Source organism: Sinohyriopsis cumingii, chromosome 2 (genome assembly GCF_028554795.1).
Source record: "Sinohyriopsis cumingii isolate HCF-2022 chromosome 2, ASM2855479v2, whole genome shotgun sequence".
In the NCBI taxonomy this organism is placed as follows: domain Eukaryota; kingdom Metazoa; phylum Mollusca; class Bivalvia; order Unionida; family Unionidae; genus Sinohyriopsis; species Sinohyriopsis cumingii.
In genome coordinates this window covers 162,810,220-162,822,504 of record NC_142962.1, presented here as the reverse complement: position 1 = coordinate 162,822,504, position 12,285 = coordinate 162,810,220, and the positions used below count along the sequence as shown (strand labels likewise).

Sequence of the window (12,285 nt, the reverse complement as noted above, 5' to 3'; positions counted from 1 at the left end):
GTGAACTTGGAAGAATCCCACTAACATATTTAGGGTTGGTCGAATTAAAATGTCTGGAAATATTATACTGAGCACTTCATATAGACAATTATGTATTGAAAATTAATCAGATAATAGTATCAACTTCTAAAATACTCTAAACAGATATGGTTTTGGTGAAGTGTGGATGTTTTCTCTGTAAATTGCTCTTAATTTGTTCCAGTTTGTAAACAATGAGTTAAAGATGCTTTTCTATATACTAAATTGCATAATTAATTCTAAGAACCTGTCTCTATATAAAAGATAAAATCTTCAAATGCGTATGAAACCATAAACATCCATCAAATTTGACAAAACTCAGATTGTCTTCCCAGAATCTGAGAATTCAATCTGGGAAATATGGAAGGAATAGAGTCGATGGAAGTGAAAGATAGTGTATACTATATGCCAACCACGATATTAAAAATGAATATCATTTTGTTTTAGCATCTCCTGTGTATATTATCTTGCGTATTAACATAATTCCAAAGTATTTATATAATGAACCACGCATCCACAAATACGCTGAGTTGTTTACTTCTAGTAATAAGAACAAATATACTCATCAACAAAATGTGTTTCTGAAGCGTAATGATGAAATATTGTTATTTCTAGAATAATTTATTACAAAGATTGTATATATTTGTCCATTCTCTCCTTTCCAGGTCATGACGATTACCGTTTTGAGTTCCTGTTTAAAGTTGTACACATAACATTTGACAACAGCACTGCATGTGTAATAATTGTAATACGTATTCTACAAGCACATTGATTCGTATGATGATAAATTATTGAACTATCTGGAGTATTGTTGATAACAAAGACAACGAACAATGATTTCCATTATTGAGAATATCAGTTGACACATTTATTTTAATACCATCACTCAAACTTGTACAATATTCGGTACACGAACCGAAGACGTGTAAGAAACAGTTCCAAACAATGGAAACCTTCCAAATATATGCCTGATAAAGGAATCGGAGAAACTAAATTTTGATTTTATTTAAAAATAAAGTCTGTACGACGTTCAAACCATAGGGCTTTTGTTTGATTTCATCGACGATAAAATGTATACTGGACATAATGCCTGGGAACGAAACTGTGTCCAAGGTTTTTTGTACAACACGTGTTGTCCGTAGCAAGTTCTGACGTGGCTGAAGCTAAAGAAAGTGTACTTTTGACCTTGCGCACATTTTCACAACAGTATTCCGGCCTGGTAATGGTTTTATGCAATGGAAAATGAATGATAGAACCACTTAAAAATGCAGTAAATTGTTGTACATGGTTTCCCGTAATTTTATTTTTAAGAACTTCCAGATAAAAACTGGGTATGGGATTATTTTAGCACAGTCATGCTACAATATCTTAAAAAACTCATACAATGCAACGCGATCAATGAACATCAATAAATTGAAATCAATGTTTTAAAGTGGCATGGTGATGATGCGTTGAATCTATGGTGTCTACTTGAGCCATCGTCTCCAAAAATACACAGATGCGCTCGTCGAAAGACTTGAAATGCATGATGGCTTCCCAACATTCTTGGAGGGGACATGTCAGATGAAAATCAAAATAAATTCATTTCTTCCAAATACTAGAAAGTGAATGCCAATAAGTATGCTGCATGCTCGAGCGCCTTCATTTTTGATGATTTATTCAAATGGCAAGACGGCTATGTCGAATAATAGCAACCATACCAGAGAACATTTCCAATGAATAGGCTTTACATTCTCTGTTGTTCAGGAATTTCGGCATGAGTACAACTTGAAGACCTCATGCTTGAATACCTGTATAATCAAATATCACTGCAAAGAAATTGATACATTATGTCCGTTCTATTCTTCAATATGGACATTCCTTGGCTAAACAGGCGGTTGAGCCAAAAGTTCCGGCCCGAAAAGAGAAGAAGAGTTTTAGAAAACAAATTTCATGTCAATGGAATCGTCTTTTGACAGTATATAAGCATTCATTTCATAAGTCACCCCAGATTATCTAATAAAATATCACACACACACACACACACACACACACACATGTACGAATACACACATTTAAAACCTATTTCAACCAGTCTATTGGATAAACATTTATCTGTCTTCTGATAACTCCAACAATCTCTCTCCTCGACAGAAATTTCCATCAGAGTTGTTAAAAAAAGAGTTTTCAGTTGTATCAGAATAACTTTCACCGTTTGAGAATCCAATTTAGCTCAGTCTAACATCTTTTTCATTATTTCGTATCTAGAAAAACGTTAAATTTGTTGTTTTTTCTATCCAATCGATGTACTTAGGCACATCCGTGTAGACTCCAGGAACATTGGGGTAGGCACAACCAACTCCCCAGGAAACGATTCCACCAATAAACCACACATCCGACGTCTGGTTCACCCTACACAACAGCGGACCTCCGCTGTCACCCTGAAAAAAAAAAAAGAAAAACAGTCAAGCGATTCTTGTTGTTGTGCGCAGATGTAATACAAACTCAAGGGTGCGGTTGTGTGCAGAAGGTGTAATATAAACTCAAGATGGAAGCTCGCTAGCTTAGTTGGCAGAGCGCAGGACTCCATGAGTCGCAGGTTCGATACCCTACCATTCCAGCCCGGGTCGGCTGCCTCGATACATCTTTGAGAAAGGCTCTTGAATCCTTTGAAAAAGCTCAGAACACTTTGCTTTCGAAACTTGTTGTGGAATTTTCTAAGTCCCAATTATTATTTCACATTTTATAAATCTTTAGAGAAATCAGCAAACTTTTACAATATCATCTAAAATGGAGAACTTCAAATCCTTCCAAGGAACGGTGAGGCCGTTTGAAAAAGGATGAATTTGCTCCAGCTTGCTATTCAATATGATCTTTCAAAGGCAAAGGCATCTTTAACCAAGCAAGAAATAAAACCTATTTTTGTAGATTTTTTTTGGTGGTAAAGAATGTTTTGGATAAATGTGATTTGGATTTGATTATCCAACCTAAAATTTATGGAACTGAAATTAAAATACAAGAATGAAATAAAGTTAAGAAAGTTAGAATTTCAATACAGACATATACAATAGCAGTAAAAGCAAGTATAATTAGAAATTCAATTAGATAAAGAAGAAGGAAAGAGGAAAATGCAGTTGCAGAGAAAAAGAGAAAAGAGAGAAAGAGAAACGCAGAAGCAGAGAAGAGAAAACGAAAAAGGGGAATTTAAATTTAGATTAGAGAAATTAGAGCTGGCAAGTGAAATGCATGTCCCTATTTCCCATACAAATTCAGGTTTTGATGTTACTAAAGTATTAGGTTAGTAATCCTTTTTGGAAAATGTAGTAGATAAATATTTTTATTCATTTTGAAAAAATTAGTTGAAGAATTGAAATGGCCAACGAGCATTGGACTTTGTTATTTCAGAGTGCACTTGACTGGCAAAGCTCATGACAGCTACACTTTTCTGTCAGTAAAACAAAGTGCCTATTATTTTATGGTATAGGAATGCATTTATGGGTGATGAGTTGGTACCTTATCTTATCGGCAAAAGTTTAGGACATATTAAAAGAAACTGGACCAACCCATGTCGAATTTGCGAGAGAAAAAAAAGAACAATCATTTGATAGGTGATGCTTAGCTAAGAAGGTCAGTCAAAATTATAAAATCCTCAGACAATTCATATTAGTTCAAGGGCTCAAGAATTGCGTTCATGGTGATTTTAAAACTTACCCTGATGAGCACAAGGCAGAAACTTTAGAAATTGTTGTTCATATAGCTGACGAGTATTCCTTAGCTCATAAAGTTTCTTTGGTCAGTATGTCTTCCACTCAGCTGTCCTCTGATAAAAATCTATTTCAGTCTAATACGAGCACTTAAAAATCATAATCAGGCACAACTTTTAGAAGCCGGGTTTCTGATAAGCTTAATCAGAAATCCTTATCTCTTCCTACGTGAACCTATTGCAAGATGAATGGGCACGTTGTTTCTAATTGCTACAAATTGAAAAATAAGCAACAGACCCAAGACAGACCTATCCAAAATACTCTTTTTTCTAAGAGGACAAAAAAGCATTCATATACTAAAAACAATACATTTGTTGAGTCAAAGAAACCCCAGACTGATTTTATTATTGAGAATTATGAATCATTCATGTTGAAGGGTTCGATGTTCTACTTCACTCATGGGTGATTCTTTCGATTCTATCCTTATTAAAATTTTAAGGGACAAAAGAGCTTCTCAGAGTCTTTTATTATATGGTACTGTGGATTTTTCTGAGATGTCTTCTTATAATGAAACTGTTCTCGTTCTTAGATTAGGTTGCATCTTAGTTTATAAACCTCTCCTTTGTGCAAATTTGTGATCAGATTAAGTCGCAGGACCTGCGACTAACGGGGCAGTGAGGTCTTTACCCAACAAGGGTCTTCATTTATTACTAGGCAATAACCTAGCTGGATATAAGGTTGTTGTTAATCAAATTGTAACAGAGAAGCCATGTTTGGATCAGAAAGTCGATCCTATTGAAAAGGAAATCCCTGGTTAATACCCAGATTGTGCAGTTCCCAGAGCGATGACAAATAAAGTTCTTGAGAAGGATATTGATCAGGAAATTACTCCATCAGCTGACACATTTATTCGAAGGCTTTTGATAGGTCACTTTTGCTCCTCGTATGGATCATTCAAAAGGTATTGATTTCAGTGATCCTCTTTTAACCACTCATTCTTTTTATCATAATATAGGTGACACAACTACAATCACTTCTCGTCAAACAGGATAAAAGATCATGAAATATTTTATTCATTTCAGAGGGCTATTAGCCAAACTGAAGATATATAAGTACCTGTTTGTTATTTTGTTAATCATGCGGTCATTATGAGAAAATAATTGCTTTTGGATGTTCATTTGGGGATCAATAAAACCTATTACAAGATCTTCTTTAATCACTTTTATGTTGGCCAGAAATTAAATGCGATATGTTTGTAAATACTGTAGATCTTGTAACACTTGTCAAACTTTATAATAACCCAATCAGAAAATACCTAAGGCTCATCGGTAACCCATTCCTGCAATTGATGAACCAAGAGCAGAATGGTCGAAAATGTCGATCCCTTACCTAAGACCATGTCAGGTCACCAATACTTGTTGACCGTAACGTGTGCGTCCACACGATTCTCAGAGACAATTCCTTTGAGGAATATTACAACTAAAACCACAGTAAAAGATCTGACAAAGTATTTTACTAAGTTTACCTTCACAAATCTGTCCAATCTTAAAATGGGTCAAATTTTATGTCCGGAATTTTCACCAAGTTATGCATGAATTAGGCATCCAACAATTCAAGCCTTCTGTCTATCATCCTGAAAGCCATGGGGCTTTAGAAAAATGTCATACAAATATTATTAATTCATTTTGTTTTGATACCGGTGAAGATTGGGACGAAGGCGTTCATTTACTGTTGTTTGCTGTTAGGGAATCAGTTCAAACTTTGGGTACACTGTCCGTGGACCATTTAAGTCGTTAATAGAGAAGCTTCATTCAAATGAAGATACAGAATAAACAATATGGCTTACCGAGCACGCATCATTGTGAAGACCTCCGCCAGCACAAATAACATTCTGATTTACTTGGTACGGCACTTTCCTCTCTGCTCCCAATATGGCTTCTCTGCACTCATCAGTGTCAACGATCTCCAAATCGACTTGTTTGATGGCCCGTTCATAGTCTAATGCTGAAGAGATACACACAAACATACGTGTAAGAACAAAAATCCAAATTAGAAATAGGCACCTTTAACTGCTCTGTCAACACACATACTGAAATTTGCTAAATTCTTAATAAATTGTTTTATTTCCTACTTTACGTACATTGCAAGATATGCGAACTATTCATTAAAGAATTATGCAGAAATTTATAAGAAAAGTAACCAAAACAATTATGTTTGCTTTACTGATTGTCAGAAACGTCAACAATAAAAGAGGATACATATTTGAAACAGGGTAGTACTACCTTGTTCCGAAGCTTTCCCCCAGCCTGCCGCCGTACACCTTGTTCCCAGGGGCGTCTTCCAGTTTCTTTTCGGTAGACACACGGGTCGAACGTGGTCGTTAAAATTAATTGGTTCCTTGAGCTGTACGAGAGCTAGATCGTTATTTACAGTGGCTGAGTCATACTCGGGGAACAAGAATATTCTGCTGGCCTCATGGATCTGCGTGTAGTTCGAGTAGGCAAGACGGCGCGGCTGTCCCACTATCAACGTCAGGCCGTTGGGGTCAGTGCGACTAGATAGTGCGAGACAATTATATATATATATATATATATATATATATATATATATATATATATATATATTAGGACACAGAAGTGTATCTGTATAAAAGATTGGGCGCTGAAAATGCATACTAAAGGAGTTTTGTTTATGTTATCCTGGAATGTTATCCTTTGGTTCACTTGTAAATTAATGCATTATTTTGAGGTAGAATTTTACTCAAGCACAAACAAACTTCTGAATAAAATGTAATAAGCTCCATAGGCGATGATAAAAATATTGTAAGAAAGGAAAAGTTGATGAATCGGATCCCTATATGTTTCGCATCGTTTCTTATGGGACTGAAAATTAAAGTTATGGTATAATTTTGGAAAAATGAGTGACATGTGCATTATACATATACATGTATTATACTGTGTATATATGCATTTATGATACAGTATATAAGAAGTAAAAATTAATCCTCGCATACTCAGTAAATTGTATGCATTATATTGTTAAACGTTTATATATAGTTCCTCTTTTAGACTTGTAAGTCACTACTATTTTACCTGTTGTTTTCTTCACTAAAGAAAATAGACAGGAATTAATTAAGTTCTGTAATGTACTTTTAAATTTAAAAAAATCGTCAATATGGTTCATAAGAATAGGAAAATAAAACTGACACTAAATAATCGAAATATTCTAATTTTATAAAGTTACTAGAAATCATATGCTTGTAATGTAGTTTATATTCTCTGGATCTGTCTCACCCCCCTACACAGTGACCGGCCGTCAAGACCCAGTACTCGGAGATGATGGACCCTCCACAGAAGAACCTCTGGTCCAATCCCCCGTGGAGGGACACGAGCCAAGGCCAGGCTCCAGGTTCCGCCGTGTCCCCTCCTACAATTCTGACCATTGGCTGGAAGTACGCGGGTCTCGTGCCGCACACTAAGGATGGAGAAATAAAGATAAATTTAAAATATAGTTTTTGAAAGATCCTCATAATTTGTTCCTGTAATATAGGAAGAACCATACCACAATGCCACTTCTGGAATGGAAATGAAAACTAACTTCAAATGCCATTACGTTTAGTTGTTACCCACGAAGCATTTCGTTGTCAAACACAACTTTTAACTAGAAATATTATGACAGATGTGAGATGTAAACCTTCGTGATGTAGTTAAGTTCACGATCCTTGGTCCTGTAACAGACACAATCAAACAGCATTGTCAGATTCCAAATATATCTTTCCTGGTAAAATGTGTATTGTACAGAGATACAGTCCAAGGATTGTTTATCTTACTTCCGTCATTCTAATTTGTCAGACATGTAAGTAAAGGACACAAAGGACTTACCGGGATCATCGCATATTATTTTCACAACTTTGTTCCCATCACAAGAACTGCTGTAAATAGCAAAAACACATAATGTTAGATAAATACAAGAAAATACCTGGATATTTTATTTGATTAATAAGAAAGACCACAATAAGAAGCCGAGAGCAAACTTTTTAGAGCATTTTATCATTAATTAATTTAAAAAAAATAAAGTACAAAATTTTTAAGTACATTATTCATTAACTATACGTATAATGTACAACATTTTACCCCCACCCTCCCCATGTCCTTTCCTGGCATTTTTCTGTTAGATTAGCCCTGAAAAAGCGTATATATCTAACACGAACAATACGTTTTTTTTTTTCAAGGCTAGCCTAAAAGAAAAATACATGTAAGCTTGAAATGTTTACCCATCAACTAGAACAGAACAGAGCAAAAGCTTTACTCAGCTAAAATCATAAGGAAGTAGTATATGAGAGCACGTTGTTTACAAGGGTTGTGCAATATGTCTGTTTTATGATGATTTCGGTTCTGACAAAACAGTAAATCTTGTGGTACATAGATTGGTACCATTAGTATCCAACTGTCAAGGATGAATACGTATTTCCCTCAGTTGGGAGTAAAAGAGATAAAAAAATTAATCAATTTCATTCCAAAGACTGCATTGAAATTATCCATGATCAGGCCGATTGCAGCAAGCTTGACTCGTACGACATTGTAGCGTCGGCTTTTTATAAACATTAAAAGTATTATTATTATTATTATTATTATTATTATTATTATTATTATTTTGTTGTTGTTGTTTTTGTTATCTTTGTTTACGTTTTTCCTATAAAACTATTTTCTTCAGCAGTCCTAAGAGTCACTCAAGTTAAGCGGTCATTTCAATTGCCCCATGGCACATGTCCTATATAAATTTGATGCAATCAGCGGTTACGTGTCTTTGACGATCAGCGGCTGTGTGTTTCTTAACCAAGCAGTGGTTTCACCCTGTCTTCGAGGGTCACTGGAGCATTTTGTTTGATGAGCAAGGCATGGTATATATAAAGGTATATTATTATATAAAGGAATCTATGTTTAAACGTTTCATATTTCTATTGTACTTACCGTCATCTAGTCAGATAAATCAAACTCCCAAATCAGTGTTGATACTGAGAGACGATATGAGGGAGTGATGTCGCTTGTTTTTTAAAATATGTTTCTTTGCTGCATGAAGATCTTTCCGCAACACAGCTGCGTACAGTTTAGACTTACCGGTATTTGGTAAGAGCCATATCTAGCAGGAAACTCAAAATGGGCATATGACAGAGGGTTGAGCTATTCCACGTGGATTTGCAACGCGTCAAACACAGGATTTTCTCCGAAAATAGTATGTACATATCACCAAAAGAACCATTGAGCCGACTGTAGTTCAATAGCCACGAGAAATACCGGTATGTGAATAAAAATGTACACCACTGAGTGCAGACAGTTTTGTCTGCAGGTTTTGGCGGGTTTTAATGAATAGGCGATATTACCCCTAAACCTGCAATCAATATCAGTAAAGGTATGGGGCTGATTTATCGGCCTAACAGTAATCCATTGAAAGTCATAGGTTTCTGACAAAGCCAGAGTCATCAAGCAGAGGACACATGTCAACGCGGTATTCACATGATAAAACAAAAGAAACGTAGACACGTGCTCAGTTCTTGATAAATCCGATTTTCTTCAGCTTGCTGAAACAGAAACAGGTTGCTGTTTGTACTTCTTGGAATAATATGTAGAGGATTATGTATCCTTTCGATTTTTACAAAAAGGATATGACTTTCGTTTAATATTTTGTTGATTTTGTACAACAACATTGGACAGAGGTTTATTGCAGATATCGCCTAACTATTGGACCATTGGTGTTATTGATATATAGGATGTGAAATTTGTATAGTCCTGTTATTGATATATAGGATGTGAAATTTGTTTAGTCCAGTGACTGGAAATGCAAATTTGGTGTACAAGGTCAAATGTCATCAACGATGTAGTTTCGTCTCGTGTGTCAGAGGATTAATGACATTACAATTATAATACTTACAATTTCTCAGACAATAAATCATTTTTCTATCGATTTCGTGCAGGTATGGCTCGATTTAACATTGATAAGTTAACACAGCACGGTGGCGGCGAATTTCAGCTTCTTGATAGGCAATTGACATTGACCGTAAACACCATCATAAATGTCAAAGTATCCAAAATGAGACAGAAAGGGTCAGAAGATACCTGGACTCACTGACTAGGTGTCACTAACAATAGCTCTGGTAAGCTTCTTTTCAAGACCTAAATGTGGCGTACTAAGGTTAATGTAAGCAGTTAATTTGTAATTTTATTTAGGAGCTGTTTCTACTGAAAATGAGAAAAAAGTGTTACGTGTGTGTGTGTGTGTGTGTGTGTGTGTGTGTGTGTGTGTGAGAGAGAGAGAGAGAGAGAGAGAGAGAGAGAACTTTATCAAACTCCCAATCTGGCAGGAAAAAAAAAAACAGAACACAATTTTATTGATTTGATGTAGGCCAAAAACACAGGCAATAAATCCATATATAATCATGGATTTATTGGATTAAATGACAGAGACTGGTACTAATAAATGCACACGACCATTTCTCTATAGGAGAGAAGATAATAATTTATCATTATTTAGTTAAAAAAACAATAGTATCCTTGTGTTAAAAGTATTTTATTAACTTTTTGTCACGGAATGGTGTAAATGTTGTTAATTAAATACAGGTACTCGGGTTTCGTTTCTTTTTCTCTGTACAACGATACCCGAGGGTGATTATAATATGGTCTATGTATTTCGAAATCGTGAGTACGATTCGTCCTGTGCCACACGTGCAAGGTGCCTTTGATAAAGAATAATGAAAATTCTAAAGGTATAAATACGTTACTACATGTAAAGGACCTTTACAATACTAATGGTTTTGTCAGCAAGCGGCCTGCTTAAAGGATTCGCACAACTCCAGCTGTAGGGGTAGGTAATGTTTTGGGTTTTAAGTGATAACTAGTGTATTACCATATTTGCCTTTGCATGTTTGTTATAGTTTTCTTTACATACCATAATGCGTGCATTTTTTATTCTTGTTGCGACGTAGTGCAGGACTTATATTGGTAATGTAAAGCTAAATTTTTTAAAAAAAGAATTGTTTACTATTGTCTTATCAAGCAGGGTTAGGTTTACTATTGAACCTGTTTTGTAATTGCCATTATAATATAATCTTTTTAACTTACCATGTATAACGTCCTTACGTTATGTCTGTATCAAGTTTAGTACACTGTATCGGGTATATTTTCAGCTGAGTTTTTGATGGTAGGAATATCCGGGGTGTCCGGTTTTGTCAGAGGGTAGAAACGTCCGTGTGTCCGGAGCGTTTAAGGTGCCGGAGCGTCTAATGTCTAGCGTCCGGAATGTCAAGAGTGACTAAGGTGACCCAGCTGTAGAACCGTCAAAGGACCAGGGGGTCCGGAGGGTCTAATATTTCAAGTGTCCGGAGGGTCTAATATTTGAAGTGATCATAGTATTCCGAGGGTCCGGAGTCTATATTGGTTGTGGAATTGATTCGGAGGAGCTGTGGAGCGGATATGGTGCACGGGTGACGGAGTGCATCTCCACACATGTATTTTTCGCTGTATGCTAATTTTGGGTTAGTAAGACCCAGTGTATTATTCAGGACTGGAAGGATAGATTGTATATCCGTTCTTGTTTAGTGACATAATCTCGCTACCTGAGCGAATACATTTTTACTATGTGTAAACGCTTACATTGTTTACTATTTGAGTGAACTATATTCATCTTTCCATTATTGAATCATTTGTGAAATCATTTATCCTGTGTTTTAGGGTTACTGACCTAAATTTATTTGTACATTTTTTCCACCTTTGAAACTGTGCGTTTTTTGTTAAATAGATCCAATATTTGGATTATAAATACGCACACATCTTCATAATCCACTACTCGTATAAATCGCCATATTAAACCATATATCTGTGTCGTCAAAACGTGTTCTGTTGTTAATCCGAAATATCCCACCCGGTTATCTTGTTACACTTTTGTTATTTTATATTTGCTAAATAGACAAATTAACTACATGCATCTTGGTAGCCTGCTAATACTATTAATAATAAATGTGAAATAATAATAATAATAATAACAACAACAATAATGTTATTCAGTTCATAATACACCAATTTGTCAGGACAGAAGTTTGAGAGCTCAACCTGCCTTCATATATCACCTGGCCACTTTTGCCTTTTCCCATGGATGTTTTCTGTTGTAGACTGTATTTGGTACAAACATCACGTGTAGTTTTATCTCGATTCTTTGGGTTCAAACACTTTCTGGAACGCTACTTAAAGACTTTAATTTCTCGGGCTCAAATGTTTTCCAGAACGCAGATACAGACTTTGATTTTTCGACTTCAAGCGTTTGCCGCAAGAGCAATGAAAGACTTCGAATCTTTGCAGTCAAACAGTTGAGGCAACAGAGGGCTTTTTTTTCTGTTTGAAGCGTTTGCCAGAATATATAAAGAATTCTTTAACTCTTTGGGTTCATACTTTCTGCTCGTGCTCCGGCGGTGTTTGACCTTAGCAAGCCGATGATGAGGTAGACAGTCAGTACATAATATTGTTACATTTAGGCTCTTAATGAACGCAACAAGAAAAGAGTGAAGATAACAAGCTTTATCAACTTTAATAAATAA

General features: G+C 35.6%; 1 protein-coding gene across 1 annotated transcript in view; it reads right to left on the bottom strand.

Annotated features, from left to right (window-relative positions):
- Positions 1-855: 855 nt before the first annotated feature.
- LOC149806227 (atrial natriuretic peptide-converting enzyme-like) overlaps positions 856-12,285 on the bottom strand; it is a 212,118-nt gene continuing 200,688 nt past the window's right edge. The window contains exons 15-19 of the mRNA XM_089935342.1: positions 7,583-7,632; positions 6,995-7,175; positions 5,984-6,255; positions 5,548-5,705; positions 856-2,438 (exon numbers count right to left, since the gene is read on the bottom strand). Of these exons, the coding sequence (XP_089791468.1) occupies positions 2,262-2,438; positions 5,548-5,705; positions 5,984-6,255; positions 6,995-7,175; positions 7,583-7,632 (838 nt within the window). The 3' untranslated portion in view covers positions 856-2,261. The remainder of the gene's footprint in view (positions 2,439-5,547; positions 5,706-5,983; positions 6,256-6,994; positions 7,176-7,582; positions 7,633-12,285) is intronic.